The following is a 15,381-nucleotide window of genomic DNA, read 5'->3' as shown; positions in this document are numbered from 1 at the left end:
CAGACAACACTATATGACATTATCAGCACTACATTAAGGTTTTAATTGTTCCTTATGCATTTGACTCATAAACACAATACCATATTGCATCATATATCTTTATTATGCTGTCAGTTAAAGACATGATTCTTAATGTTTTGAATAAATGTAATGCATTTTGAAAAATAAATAAAAAGAATAGAACACATTGAGTAATCTTCCCGCAGACATTTTTTTATATTTTATGCCAACAGATGCACAGTAAGACAGAGTAATTTCGGCATCATCATGACTCATTTTTTGTTGTATTTTTATGCTAATGTGCACCTTGGGAACTTTGTGCTCCAAATTTAAAATATTTGTTTGAATTCATATAAAGGTACTGTTTATTTGTCTCATGTTGTAAATATTATTTTTATTATTTTAATTTTTTTTACTCTGTCTGATTGTCCTGCTTACTTTGCTCTCCTCAAACCCCTGGCGCTCTGTATGTCTGTTTCAATAACTGTTTGTTTCCTTATTGTTGTAAATTCTGAATTGTTAATAAAGCGTCATTAAAAAAAAAAGTGCCCCGTGGGATGCTATGAGTGTCTCTGAGGGTCAGTGAAACTCAAACCCACCGGTAACAGGACAGGTGTCCCTCAGCTGGACAGGACCGTACGTGGATGGTTTGTGTCCGTCAGAAAAAATCCTGGCTCTGATCCAAGTGTCAAAAGAAGTTGTGAACGCCCACATAACGGGACTCTTTCACATACAGAGCTAAAGGACGGCGACACAGAGCCAACTTCACTCATGTTTGATCGCAGCATGATAGAGAGAACGAACTCTGTCGGTATCTAGGAGACAAGTCACTCCCCCTCCTCTGTCGCTTCTGGGGTGCGAAAATCCACCCCACTGAAATGTGAAGGCGAAGGAGACTGCATCTCTAACCATGGCCTACTTCCGGAAAATGAGGACTTTATTTGAGTTGCTTATTTTATTTCATGTTGCATCAACAGGTAAGACTGTATTGTAACTCTCTCTGCTATTCGCTGTTAATCTTCTCTGCAAAAACCTGTAAACTATTATTTCATGTTGTGAAGCGCTGAACTCGGAGTTACTTCACTTTCACTTTCACTTTTTAAGGCTTACATAACTTGCAAGTCCTCAACAACTTTGCTAGGTGTAGGCCGTTCTCTCCTGGCTTCTGCATCAGTGTTTAAACCTCTCAGCTGTCTACAGTTCTCTTTGTTTCAGCCTCTTTATTACTTGCAGTGATGACAAACTAAAAATCCTTTCATACCGCTGATTATATTAAGCCTTTATTTAACCAGGAAAACTTTACTGAGATTAAAATATCTGTTATCAAGAGTTTTCTGGTTAAACGTTTCCTGTAAAGTTTTCAGGTCAGTGTACTTTCTGGCAGGTCCATTTCCTGGTTGAAACCAGACTGAAAAAACGGGTGAAACTCTCCAAAAATGAAAAAATGGGCCGTTATTCTGTTTTTACCAAAAATGGAAAAAAAATGAGCCGTTTTCCATTCTGGACCGAAAATGAAAAAAAAAAAGGAAAAATAAGCCATTTTTTTTTCTTTTTGGTCATATAAATGGAAAAATTATTAACATTTTAAAAAACATGGTCCAATTTTTGTTTTTTTCCAATTCCATTATTTTGTTTTCTTCATTTAATAAAATTCTTGAGGAAAGGGAAGTCATGTGGCCTTTGGGAAATTTGCGAAGTTTTTTGGTTAAAAACAGAAAACGAAAAAAATGGATTTCTTTGTTGTAACAGCACAAATGTCCTGGGATTCTTTTCTTGAAACTATGATTTAATGCTTGTGCTGAGAAGACAAAGAAATAGTTAAAGTTGGGAGCAAAGGTTATACCTATAAATATGTTTGCCTGTCATGCAAGTAAGCATTCTCCCGTCCCAACTTTTCTGGAATGTGTTGCAATAATTTCAGAGTCTGTAAAATAAAAACATAAGACAATACAGTTTATGGATTCATATATCCTTTTAATCAAATGAAGGGTTGAAAATGATTTGCAAATCAACAAATACTGTTTTTATTCCAGTTTTACATATCTCACCTTTTGGGATGGCTTTTAGGACGGCTGGATGACCATGAACTTAAAACTAAAATCATCTTTTCTCTTACAGTGAAACATTCCCTGACATATGTCATCACTGCATCTTATGGAGTTCAAGACTTCCCAGAGTTTGTGGCTGTAGGGATGGTTGAAGGAGTTCAGTTTGGATACTGTGCGAGCACAACCGATGCAGCAGTTCCCAAACACGACTGGATAAAAGAATTCTTCAAAGACAATCCACAAGACCTGGAGTGGTATTCTAACAAGTGTCTGGACCATCACTACTTTTTCAAAGCTCATATTGACATCATGATGCATCGCTTAAATCAAAGTGGAGGTACTGTATGTTTTTATGTTCATGATCAATGCCAAGTGTTTATCACCAAGTGTTTTCACACATTTCTGTTGTAGAGTGATCAAGAATCTGTGAGACTAAACTAAAGTATCTGAGTTTTAAAACAGCGCTGTAGACCAGTTGTTCTGAAACTAATGGGTCAGGACCTAAAAGTGGGTTGTGTAGCCCTTTTCAGTGGGTTGCATTGAAATGTGTATACGAAATTTTGAAAACATGCCTGTTTATTTGATTTCTCACATTTTTGTAACATGTTAGGCCCAAAGTGCGCGATTTTTTTCACCATTTCACCATTTCACTTTTCCTGTCCCTCTGTCTCTCTCAGGTGTGCACATTCTACAAAGGTTAAATGGCTGTGAGTGGGATGAAGAGACCGGAGAGATTGTTGGTTATAACCAGTATGGCTATGACGGAGAAGACTTCTTGGCATTAGACATGGAGACACTGACGTGGGTTGCTCCAAACCCTAAGGCGTTTATGACCAAACTCAGATGGGATACTGACAAGGCTAGATTACAAAGCAATAAAGACCTCTTCATGCACATGTGCCCCAACTGGCTGAAGAAGTATTTACAGTATGGAAGCAGCTCTCTGCAAAAAGGTGAATTACACAGCCAGATGTAGAGATGCATTTTGTTTTTCAAGATGATTCAAAACAAAAATAATTTATGCAAACACATGCATGTTTCCCTCCTTCAGTGCTTCCCTCAGTGTCTCTCCTCCAGAAGTCTCCCTCCTCTCCAGTCAGCTGCTTCACCACAGGTTTCTACCCTGACAGAGCTGTGATGTTCTGGAGGAAAGATGGAGAGGAGCTTTATGAGGGCGTTGACTAAGGAGAGATCCTCCCAAACCATGATGAAACCTTCCAGATGAGTGCTGAACTGAACATTTTCTCAGTGAAACCTGAAGACTGGGAGAGGTACGAGTGTGTGTTTCAGCTCTCTGGAGAGGAGAGGAACATTGTCACTAGACTGGACCAATCAATGATCAGAAGCAACAATGGTAAGTCTGGTATCAGGGTTAAATCTGGTCAGATGTAGCATTACTAACAGAGAGAGCTTAGCCAATCACTGGACAGAGACTCTGATGTCACCAAGCAACAGTATACTGTATGGTTCCAAAAGTGTCAATTGTGTTTCAGGTTCTTAGGAAACCCCTTTGGATCCCATGTTAAATGCCTATTTTTAAAGCCAAAATACAGTACACATGTTCACGGACTGGTCAAAAAACATTTCTTGCCTTTGGGTGCCGGTTTGACCTGGTAGGTAGAGCGGGCACTCACGTGAGGCTGTGGTCCTTGATGCATTGGTTGCATGGTTGATTCCTGGTCTCATCTGCTGTATGGTGCATGTCTTCCCCACTGTCTTCATGCATAAAAGCCCAAGAAAATACTCTTAGGCAGGATCTTGTGTGATTATATTGAACTTGCATAAAACCAAAGCTTCTGAATGAGGCAGGGTGGAACCATGTGGGTCAAACGAACAAACCCACCCGATCACATGACCTCCTTGGCAGAGGTAATAATAAATGTTGGTGTGCACTATGTGTACATTACCTACAAACGTTGGGGTAGGACCCTCCCGTCTATCAATCCTAGTGACGTCCCTGGACTACATACTTGTTTTATACTGATAATGAAATGTTTGGCCTTTGCTCTTGACATTTATTGCCTCGACCTCCAGAACCACACAACATGGTGCAATTGGTTGCTTGTGAATTAGGGGTGGATATGAGTTCCCAATGTGGCTAATCACTTTTGAGTAAAGTTTTATTACATGTACAAAAAAAGCACATTTTTTTAGATAAGCTTACTAATAGTGAAACCAGTGATCGGATATATGCTCCCATTAAGCCTAGTGAAGGAGAAAGCTTCTGTAAGCTAATGACATTTGTTGATTTCAACTGTATCCTTAAAGTGACTGTTAGCACACATACTGTGGTGAGAGCAGATATCACTTAGCAGTGTTTTAGGCTGGTATCTGGTATGCCTAGCTACTAATCATTACATACAAGATTTTCTACAGGACTGAAGACGTGACCAGTTTAAACTCTGATCTGTTTCCATGGTTAAATGTGAGAGGATATGGTGGTATAGCAGGAGTCTTGCACCAAAATTAATGAAAGAAAAACATTGGTATCAGCTACATCATCATGTTAAGCATCATTATCAGTATCATCACTTATTTCCACAATCACTGCATCTCTAGTATAAGCTCCAAGTGTGGATCTTCTGTTTTGGTTTCAGGCTCTACCTCTGGCTTTCCTGTTGCTCTTGTTGCTGGAGTTGCTTCAGGCCTGCTGCTCCTGTTTTTGTGCGTTGCTGGACTCTGGAAGTGGAGAAAGAACAACAGTGGTGAGGAGCATTTATTTAGCAGCTCATGATTTTAAAATACAGACTTCTAAAACCCTTAAATCTTGTAAATAATTGGTGTTATTTCTGCAAATTAATCATTCATTTTTCACATGTGCTAGTGAAAGCTAAACATTGTTTTTTCCCCTCTGTAATTTGAATTGTAATGTTAAAATTTTTCATTTTCTAATTTTCAGATTTCCAGCCTGCCACCAGTAAGTAACAGTCTGTTTGACATGCAGCCTAGATGCCGTGCATCATGTTGATACCAGTGTAGGTAAAATGCAATGAAGGGTAGCAATACTATAAACACTACCTTATGTTTCATGATTACCACCAAAAAAGTAACGTATTAAAGTGTCACATAACATGCTGAGAAAAGTAATGTGTTACAGTCCTGTTGTAGAAATAGAAATAAAACTTCTTTGCTTCTTGCACATATTGGTGTTATTGTCCATTCCGAGTAAAACTGATGTGTATATCTAACTTTGGATGTACTGACTCCACCACCTCTGCAGAGCCTTGTTTATAGCCATAATCTCTAAACGTGCAGCCTAATAATAGAAACAGCATACATGACAGCCTTACAGCTAACTATAGCAATGAACTAGAGGTACAGTGAATTACACACAACTGTTTCAATTAAAACAATAAAATACAAGCTTTTAAATCCACCTGTCATGGTGATTTTGTTCTCATCCCTTTTGACCAAAAATGGATCGTAACAGTGATATTAGCACAAAGTAACGGCTGTCTTCTTCTTCTTCATTATTATTATCATTATTTTTATTGTTATTGTTATTTTTATTGTTATTATTAATGTTATTATAACTCCTATAATTATCTCAAATCTTAATGTGAATTTATAAACAGCTAAAACTGTATTTCTATGAGCACCTTTATATATTTGATACATCTTTTTCTTCACCACTGTTATTTTTGGTAGTGCTAGTATTACACTACTTCATTGCTATAATTATCAAAAATAAATTAACACTGGTCTTTATTATAATATTAGTGATTAACGCTAGTCTATTATAATAGACCTCAGCAGAGAGTACAGTCTAGACCTGTCCTCTTTGTAAAGTTTCCTTAGATAACTTTGGTTATGAAGTGGCCTGATGATTGATTGACTTATTGATTATGTGCTGCTTGTCTTCATAGGAGAACAGTGTGCATCGGAAGAGAAAACTGAACTGAACTGAATGAACTGAGTCAGGAGTTGGAACGATCTTCAAGACTTGAGCAATCTATTAGAAATTAAATCTCAGAACCAGACATCCAGACAACAACTTTCCTCCAGGCATTATCACAGAGGAAAAGCCTAATTCAATGAGTGGAATAAGCTGAGACACTCAAACGGCAGCTTGTGCTTCTACCTTTTAGAGGTAGTTGTATATGAATGTACAGATGTACAGTTATCAGTGAATATGAGTTTAATTTAATCATCTTTAATTTTTAATTTTAATCTTTAATTTAATCATCAACACAAGGATCAGAATATATTTATTCAGTTGACCCAAGGGCGTGGTCTCAGTAAATAGAATACAGGTGGGTTTCAGTAACTTTCCACCAGAGGGCGCCAACAGCTTCAGCTAAAAGTCCTGTTTATCCATGTCAGAAACCAGCAGTTCAAGAACCACTTTGCTGTAGAATGAGAGGGTGTTACTGAAATTAATAAATAAAAAAAATTAAACAAAAATAAATTTTTACAAGTTTAAAGGCAGTGGAAAAAGGGGTCTGTTGTAATTGAGCTGGTACTTATAAGCTTGTTTTAATTCTATTTATTTTGTTTATTTATTCATTCTGTTCTTGGTGTATTTGTTAAAACTGTTGTTTGTAATTTGATTTCTGTTTTCTGCCTATTACCAAATCAGCTAATTCTGTACAAATCGTCTCTGTTGTTTTTTGTGCATTCTTTATGGTCAGAAATATTTGAAGATTGTAGAACATATCTTTCAGTCAATTCAAGTTGTGTAATAAAATTTCCTTGGGTGATGAACTGGATCTTTTTTTGTAACTCATGCTCATATGTAATTAAAACTGGTGAAGACTTTGTGTGTGTGCTGTCTTGTGAACTGTACTTTTGACTCTGACCTCATCTTCACAACCTTCATCAATAAAGTTGTCGAGCCATGCTTTTTCACATCAGAACCATCACCAAAATAAAAACAATACTCACCTGGTCAGACCTAAAAAATACCATTAATAATAACAATGGTCTCTCCTCATTTGTGATTTATTGACGGTATCAGTGCACGTGTGTTGGATCAGTAGCACTGGTGTTAGCATCCTTGCTACAGTTCATCCATTTTGGAGCTGAAAGGTGTGACGTGCTATTATTGGGTTCTGATTTTGGAATTATGTATAGGGCTCCTTTTTAACCCATTTCATCAGGTTTTCTATCCACTTTTGCAAAGTTTTGCCCATTTTGCCACTTATTCTCCAATATTTGTCACTTTTTATCTGCTTTTAACCCTTTTCTGCAACATCTTTTTGCTTTTCTGTATCCTTTGCTAGTTTTGCCCCTTTTCTCCCATTTTTAAGTACTTTTTGCTTATATTTGCCTTTTTTTTACCACATTTTACCAATTTTTTGTGTTCTACTTTGCCCATTTTTGCCACTTTTTGCCCAGTTTTGCTACTTTTTTCTCCCTTTTCTGCCTTTTTGACACATTTTGTTTGTTTATGCTACTTGCATTTCTTTTTGCCCATTTTTTGCCACCATTAGTCTTCTTGTATTTCTCTTTTTTTTTTTTTTTTTTGACTTTTTTAGCCCCATTTGGCCCCTAATCCCATTTATTGCATTTTTTGTCACTTCTAACCCATGTTTGATACTATCTTGCTGCTTTTCACCTATTTTTGCAACTTTTCACCCATTTTTGCCCCTTTTGCCACTTTAACTGCCCCAATTATTCAGGGTAAAAATTAAATATTGTTGTCATTGCTTAAATTTACAATGATTTTGCTGATATCCATGGATCCCAGTTTGGCTGGGCCCTGAAGAGCTCTCTCTTTTATCTCCCTTTATGGGTGGCCTTGCCAAGCACTGCTTGTTCTGCATTGAAAAAAGTTGTTTCTCCCAGTGGTTTATTCGGCGTTAAACTACAAAACCTGTGATATAAATGAACCGAGTCGAAAGAGTTTTCAGTTTCCATACTTTTAACTTCTTTATCACAGGTTAATATCTACTCTGATCATTACGGCAGATTCCACTCTGCGCTCCTACTACAGCCAGTACGGTAAGGGAAAGCCGCAGTCATTCGCTTGTGTTTATTCCTGCTGCACCTCTGCTCCTCTCTCTGCTCCTCGGACTCACTTCACCTGATAATCTGGTGCCAAATTTACCGTTTCCTCTTCTTATCACCAAGTACGACGCATTTATACTTTTTACTGATTCGGTAGATCTCGCTCGAAGTTTATTTCGAGGCTCGGAATAAATATTGTAACGTGTGTCGCCGTTGAGATCTCTTGAATGGAAATTAGTGCTGCGTGAAGTAAACTCGGTAATCTCATTTTGCTGCAGAGATCGGCTGCGTGTGAGAGAGTTTACTGGCATTTTGTCTCACATATAGCGTTTTTAAATAACCTGTGCTCCATAGGGTATGTTTCTTTGACGTTTTACGAGGATTTGGTTGATTTTTGCTGCAGTTTAAGGCCTCAAAGCATCCTTCAAACCGCATTATCTAACTGTAGCTCTCAGCCCCTCTGCACAAAGGTGATTGGAATCAGGAGGACTGCTGTCAGGAAGGTAAGACTTTGGGTTTTATGTCATTTTAAACGTCTTTTTGCAGTCCTTTGTATGTCTTTATGATATGTTACCTTGCCTTACAGATCCAGGGCTGCAGGGCCTGATTCTGATTTGGATAAATATTCAGATTTTACCCAGAATTACCTGCAGAGCTGAACACGTAAAAGTCTGGGTTCATGCCGGATTTCGAGCACTTCAGATTTTCCTACTCAAGCATGAATCCGGTCCTGGGGGAGAGTGGTTTTCTGGCCCCTCAGCAGCATCACCAGATGACAGGCCAGACTGACTCCGCCATCCCAGAGCCGGGTTACTTCCTGGGGGACCACGGTGGGTTTAGTCCGGATGGGTTGTCTGGTTTAGACTTGGGTTCCCTGCCACCTTCGGGCCTTGCCTACCTGCACCTGAATGCCCCCCTGCATCGAGTTCCCCCAGCGGCCACGGCCCTGCGTAACGACCTGGGATCGAACATCAGCGTCCTGAAGACCCTGAACCTGCGCTTCAGGTGCTTTCTGGCTAAAGTGCACGAGCTGGAGCGCAGGAACAAGGTCCTGGAGAAGCAGCTGCAGCAGGCTCTCGAGGAGAACTGTGGCGGGGAGGGACACCAGAAGCCACAGACCAAAGAGATGGGGGTCCAGACTGGATTTATTGGCCCGATCCCACCCAGGCCTAGTCTCATCCCGCTCCACAACGCCAACAACTCAGCTTATCTTCCTGGTGGTCTCCTCTCCCCCACCCTGAACCCCCCTCCTCTATTTGACAACAAGTATCTGAACCCCATGACAGACTCAAACTCCAACCTCACCACCTCTGGATTCTCCATCAGCCCCGCCCTGAGTCCAACAGACCCCACTAAGACCCTCACAAACATCAACGAGAAGTACGCCTCAAACACCGGGACCAACACCAACACCCCGCCTCCTCCACCACGTTTCCTCCCCGGGACAATCTGGTCCTTCAACCACACTCGCAGGTTTGGCACCGGGAAGGAGTCATGCCTTACTGGCCCTGGGGTCTCCTGGACGCACCCAGACGGGGTTGGTGTGCAGATCGACACCATCACACCAGAAATCAGAGCTCTTTACAACGTGCTGGCTAAAGTGAAGAGAGAGAGAGACGAATACAAGAAAAGGTAAGAGCTACAATACGATACTCTATTCTTTATTGTCCCAAGAGGGAAAATTGTTCTGGGCTCCACATGCATCGGCCCGCCTCTACAGTAGAATCAACATATATTGAACATTATCGATACTGCACAGAACCACAAAGCAGAACACGAGTTAAAAGAAAAGTAAAGGGGAAGAAGACCATGACACTACTGCACAACCCATACAGCTTTAATAAACATTATTCAGAAGGTTGCAGCTGTTTAACAAGAGACTTTTAATCTGTTCCCACATAATTTATGATACTTTGAGTTTGCTTAGCAATATCAGTGACTCTGATTTAATTTTTAAGAAATTATTCCATACATAATTTCATGCATGCATTCCTAGAAGACTGATAGGGAAGAGGTTTCCCCACATCTAATAAACTTTGAGCTACAGGTCTACACATAGGCAGGTATTATTGAAATCTAAGGTTCTTGTTCACAAATGAGGCCAAAAGAGACTGTGAGATTGACAGGTCGATTGGTAGAGCGTCAGCAGTATTGCAGACTTTGTACCCGACTGTTGTGGTGAAGAGGGAGCTCACTTGGAAATCAAAGCTCTCAGTTTACCAGTCGCACTTCGTTCCAGCCCTCAACCATGGTCTTGAACTCTGGAGAACGACCGGAAAAATGAAATCATAAGTTCAAGTGGTTGAAATAAGATTCCTCAGGGGGGGGTCTGGGCTCAGCCTAAAGCCTGGTATACACTGTGTGATTTTGGGCTGTCTCAGACAAAAGATGACCAATCATGGCCATGTCTTTAGTGGCTCTAAAACTGTGATCCTATGTTGCACTGTGAGACAGGTTGACAGACGGTTGTTGTCATGGTCTTGCTACCAGATATAGCCTGGGATATAATTCTGACAGTGTCAGAAATTTAGGATGACTTTCTCACATTGTGACTGCTAATACGATGGCTAACAAAACCAATAGGGATATAGCAAGACATGACGTAATGATAATTTTGTTAAGTCATTTCAGTGGTGCTAACAAACCAACAAGTTAGCATTAGAATTTAGACAATCCCAGAAGGTTGTGATGATACAGTCTGCATACATCAAACTTGACATTGTATGAGATTCATGTCAGACTGTGTAGCATGCCAGAAACTTAAAAGATTGCTAAAAATGCAAAGTCTGTAGGAGGCCTCAGAGACAGGGTGAGGAGCTCAGACGTCTGGATTGAGCTTGAAATAGAGCCGCTGCCCCTAGAAGTCTAAATCAGCCAGTTGAGGTCGTTCAGGCGTCAGATCAGGATGCCTCCTGGGCGCCTCCCTGTGGAGGTCTTCCAGGTGCATCCAAGTGGTAGGAGACCCCAGGGCTAGACCCAGGACTTGCTGGAGGGATTGAATGTGTCTTCTGGCCTGGAAGGCCTTGGAATCCCCAGGAAGAGCAGGAAAATGTTGCTGGGGAGAGAGATGTCTGGGTTGACTTGCTTAGCCTGCTGCTACTACTGCCCGGCTAGAATAAGCAGAAGAAGATGGATGGATGGATGGATGGATGGATGGATGGTTGGATGGATCGGGATAAGAGAATGGGGAATAGAGCTAAAGGCCAGACTTGAACCAAGGCCACCTGCACACATGGGTTGCAATGAAACCACACAGCCAATCTGCACCCTTGCAGCAGATGTTTTAATGAAATGGATGAAAGGCCTCACCAATATGGCTGCATTATTGTCAAACTGCTTGAAATACATAAAAACTGGGGTTTTCAGTGTAAATGCATTAATCACAATTAATTTAGGCCCATAATTTATTTATTTTTTTAATCTCATACTTTTTTGTCCCTTTTCAGCAAATTTTTGATAACTCACAGCAGAGTCTCTCTGCAGCCACACTGATGTAAAATACACTACCTGGCCAAAAAAAATTGCCACCAAAAAAACGTCACACACTCTAATATTTCGTTGGACCGCCTTTAGCTTTGATTACAGCAGGCATTCGCTGTGGCATTGTTTCGATAAGCTTCTGCAATGTCACAAGATTTTTATTTCCATCCAGTGTTGCATGAATTTTTCACCAAGATCTCGTGTTGATGATGGGAGAGTCTGACCACTGTGCAAAGCCTTCTCCAGCACATCCCAAAGATTCTCAGTGGGGTTAAGATCTGGACTCTGTGGTAGCCAATCCATGTGTGAAAATGATGTCTCATGCTCCCTGAACCATTCTTTCACAATTTGAGCCCGATGAATCCTGGCATTGTCATCTTGGAATATGCCTGTGCCATTAAGGAAGAAAAAATCAATTGATGGAATAACCTGGTCATTCAGGTAGTCAGCTGACCTCATTCTATGGGCACATAATGTTGCTGAACCTAGACCTGGCAAACTGCAGCAACCCCAGATCATAGCACCGCCCCCCACAGGCTTTTACAGTAGGCACTAGGCACGATGGGTGCATCGCTTCACCTGCCTCTCTTCTTACCCTGATGCGCCCATCACTCTGGAACAGGGTAAATAATGGACTCATCAGACCGCATGACCTTCTTCCATTCCTCCAGAGTCCAATCTTTATGCTCCCTAGCAAACTGAAGCCTTTTTTTTCCGGTTAGCCTTACTGATTAGTGGTTTTCTTAAGGCTACACAGCTGTTCAGTCCCAATCCCTTGAGTTCCCTTTGCATTGTGCGTGTGGAAATGCTCTTACTTTCACGATTAAACATACCCCTGAGTTCTACTGTTGTTTTTCTTCAATTTGATTTGGCCAAACGTTTAAGTGATCGCCAATCACGATCATTCAGGATTGTTTTCCGACCACATTTCTTCCTGGAAGATGATGGTTCCCCACTATCCTTCCAGTTTTTAATAAAGCGTTGGACAGTTCTTAACCCAGTTTTAGTAGTTTCTGCAATCTCCTTAGATGTTTTCTCAGCTTGATGCATGCCAATGATTTAACCCTACTTAAACAGACTTACATCTTTTCCACGACCACAGGATGTGTCTTTGGATATAGTTGTTTAAGAAATGAGAAGTTACTCATTGCATCAGCTGGGGTTAAATAACTTGTTGCATCAGCTGAAAGATAATCGCCCATGCAGTAATTATCCGATAGGAGGCTTGTACCTATTTGCTTAGTTAAATCCAGGTGGCGACTTTTTTTTGGCCAGGCAGTGTAAGTCCATCACTGCTCCTTTCTGTCTTATTTCATTTATAAAAACATCTAGACAGTTCAGTGGATGAGTCAGAAGTCATCAAACATTTACCATTTACTGATCCTTATTTCCTTTTCAATCCATAACAGGTTTCTTTTCAAAATGTACTTTTTATACTTTCAAAATAAAAGCAGATCTGTATCCAAACAGGAAGGCCATTACTCTCAGTTTGATAAAGCACAGAGGCACAAAATGACACCAAACTGTTTTAATGCAAAACAGTGGAATTTCAAAAGGGGAGGATTAATTGTGATTAACAATAGAAATACTGAGGTTATTTGATATTAGAAAGTTTATTTTTTTTAACAGGACCAATAAAAATATAACAAAACAGAAAGAAAACAAAAACAAAAACTTGTTATTAGTCACAGAAAAAAAATAAAATTTACATGTATTCCTTAAACTTTGTATCTAAATAAGTAGATTTAAGATAACACAACAAAACATGACCATAATTTACAACCAAAGTCCACAGAAGCAGATGATGCCCTATGTTGGGCTAATTTTTGATATTTTACTTCACCTGGCCCATACCTGCATAATGTACAGCTGGCCCATCACACCTTCTTTTATTTATCCATCTGTTTTCTACACCATTTATTCTGTTCGGGGTCAAAGGGTAAACCTTGGACTTGGTGCCAGCTTACATACAGAGATAACACCCAGCCACACCTAAACCTATTCACACCTATAGCCAATTTAGAGTCATCCTAACAAGTATGTTTTTTTGGCGGTGGTAGAAAGCTGGAGTGTGTGGGAAGAACCCAGACATGCACGTGGAGAACATGCAAAGTCAACACAGAAATGCCCTGACCTTTCCCTTACCAGGAAGCGAACTAGCACAACAGCGCTAACCTCTGTGCTGCAATGCAGCCACATCTTTTATCTATACTTGATTAAATTCTATTTAAAGCTATTTACAGTATGAACAATGCTTAAAGCCTTCTTCATCTTCATTTTACCATTATGTTCTTTGTTTCACCCTCTGACTGATTTTCATTTTCTTTGTAGTCTGGGCTGCATTAGAGGTTGACTGTTTATAAGCATCCATACTTAGCCAATCACAGAAACTTTAGCTACTCTAGCTTGGCGTCAAGTTGTTTTCCCCTTGGCTTGCTTTCACTCTCCACTGATTGCCCCTAATGTCCTGCCCACAACACTTTCTGATTGGCTAGACGTCACATGAACAACAGCCAATCAACACTGACGCCTGGGTGTCACGGCACAGTGAGCATACTACATCACTTCCTGTTTTCCAGTCTCTATGGATTAGAAATGCACCGAGTGCAAGAATTAGGGGCAATGCTGATACCGATGTTTAAAAGAACAGTTTAGCCGATACAGCCGCTGATGTTTTGCCATTTATTTGGTGTAACTCTCCCACAATACCAACATTTTCTATCATGTTAGACCATAAAAAAAGATCAGAGTTTGTCCAATGCCTTTTGAATTACTGTAGAATCAGTGTCATTCATTCAGTTGATATTTTTTGATCATTGAATAACTGATAATGAAAATAGAATTTTTTTTCTCATTTCCATTTCTGACTAAATCAAACTAACAAGGATATATATATATATATATATATATATATTTTTTTTTTTTTTTTTTTTTTTTTTTGATGTTTATGTAATGTTTATTTATGGCCAAGAGCAGTCAGTTCAATTTCATTATTCATTAGGGGTGTTATGCTCAGAAAAGCATCCAGAGAATAATGTGTCTTTTGCTGTGGAGTTTACGCTTACTGTAACAGAACATAAACGCTGGCACCTTTTATAAGAACAAACAGCATCTCATACCTTCATACCTTCTTTTTTTTCATTTTTACTTCTTTGAATAAACATTTAAAGCAACATTAAAACTTTTCCCCACATTTGATCGTGTATAAACTCCTCAGTGATGTGCACGTGATTCTCTGGATGCTTTTCTGAGCACAACACCTGCACCGAGCTACGCAAATGAATATCAAACTGACTGCTTGTAGCTGTTATTTCAGATTTCATTCTTTGATCTCAACATGAATATCAAAAATCCCCCAAATTTATCATTCTTTGTTTATTTGATTGTGTTTTAGAAACAGAACTGAGAAAACAATACATTTTTCCTATTTTCTGATTTGGTTTTAGAAACAACTAAATTAAAAAAACTGGCTGTTTTTCCTTTATTTGTTATTCAGTTATCAAATAAATATCAACTTAAACGATTTACAGATTCTTTAGCTACACTAATGGCTAATTGTGATTGGAAATGCCCATCCCTACCATGTTATCAGGTTATTGGTCTCATGAACCAGTAATCTATTTTGCTGTTGGCCCTGCAAAATCATTATCGGTTTACCGCTAGACTGTGTCATTCATTAACAGATTATTTATGAATAGAGGGATAAATTAGTGCCCTTTGTAACCAAATTAATTCAGAATCAAACATCCTTGCCTCACTTTTTGCAGCATTGATGTATCAGTGTAGCAGAGCCAGAGTACATGCATAATCTCTAATATTAATCCCTTCATCAGTGTCTGTTCTGCAGTGTTCTGCTCAGCGTGCAACTCCTGTTTTGTTCTACATTCACTCTCTGCTGCTTTGT

General features: G+C 39.6%; 1 protein-coding gene and 1 pseudogene across 1 annotated transcript in view; both read left to right on the top strand.

Moving 5' to 3' along the window:
- Window positions 1-743: 743 nt before the first annotated feature.
- LOC121523406 lies at window positions 744-6,836 on the top strand (annotated as a pseudogene).
- Window positions 6,837-8,043: 1,207 nt separating this feature from the next.
- iffo1a (intermediate filament family orphan 1a) overlaps window positions 8,044-15,381 on the top strand; it is a 28,356-nt gene continuing 21,018 nt past the window's right edge. The window contains exons 1-2 of the mRNA XM_041809763.1: window positions 8,044-8,500; window positions 8,584-9,629. Coding sequence (XP_041665697.1) covers window positions 8,677-9,629 — 953 coding nt within the window. The 5' untranslated portion in view covers window positions 8,044-8,500; window positions 8,584-8,676. The remainder of the gene's footprint in view (window positions 8,501-8,583; window positions 9,630-15,381) is intronic.

Source organism: Cheilinus undulatus, linkage group 16 (genome assembly GCF_018320785.1).
Source record: "Cheilinus undulatus linkage group 16, ASM1832078v1, whole genome shotgun sequence".
Taxonomy (NCBI): Eukaryota; Metazoa; Chordata; class Actinopteri; order Labriformes; family Labridae; genus Cheilinus; species Cheilinus undulatus.
Note: the sequence above shows the minus strand (reverse complement) of the source record. Positions and strands in the feature narration are given on the sequence as shown.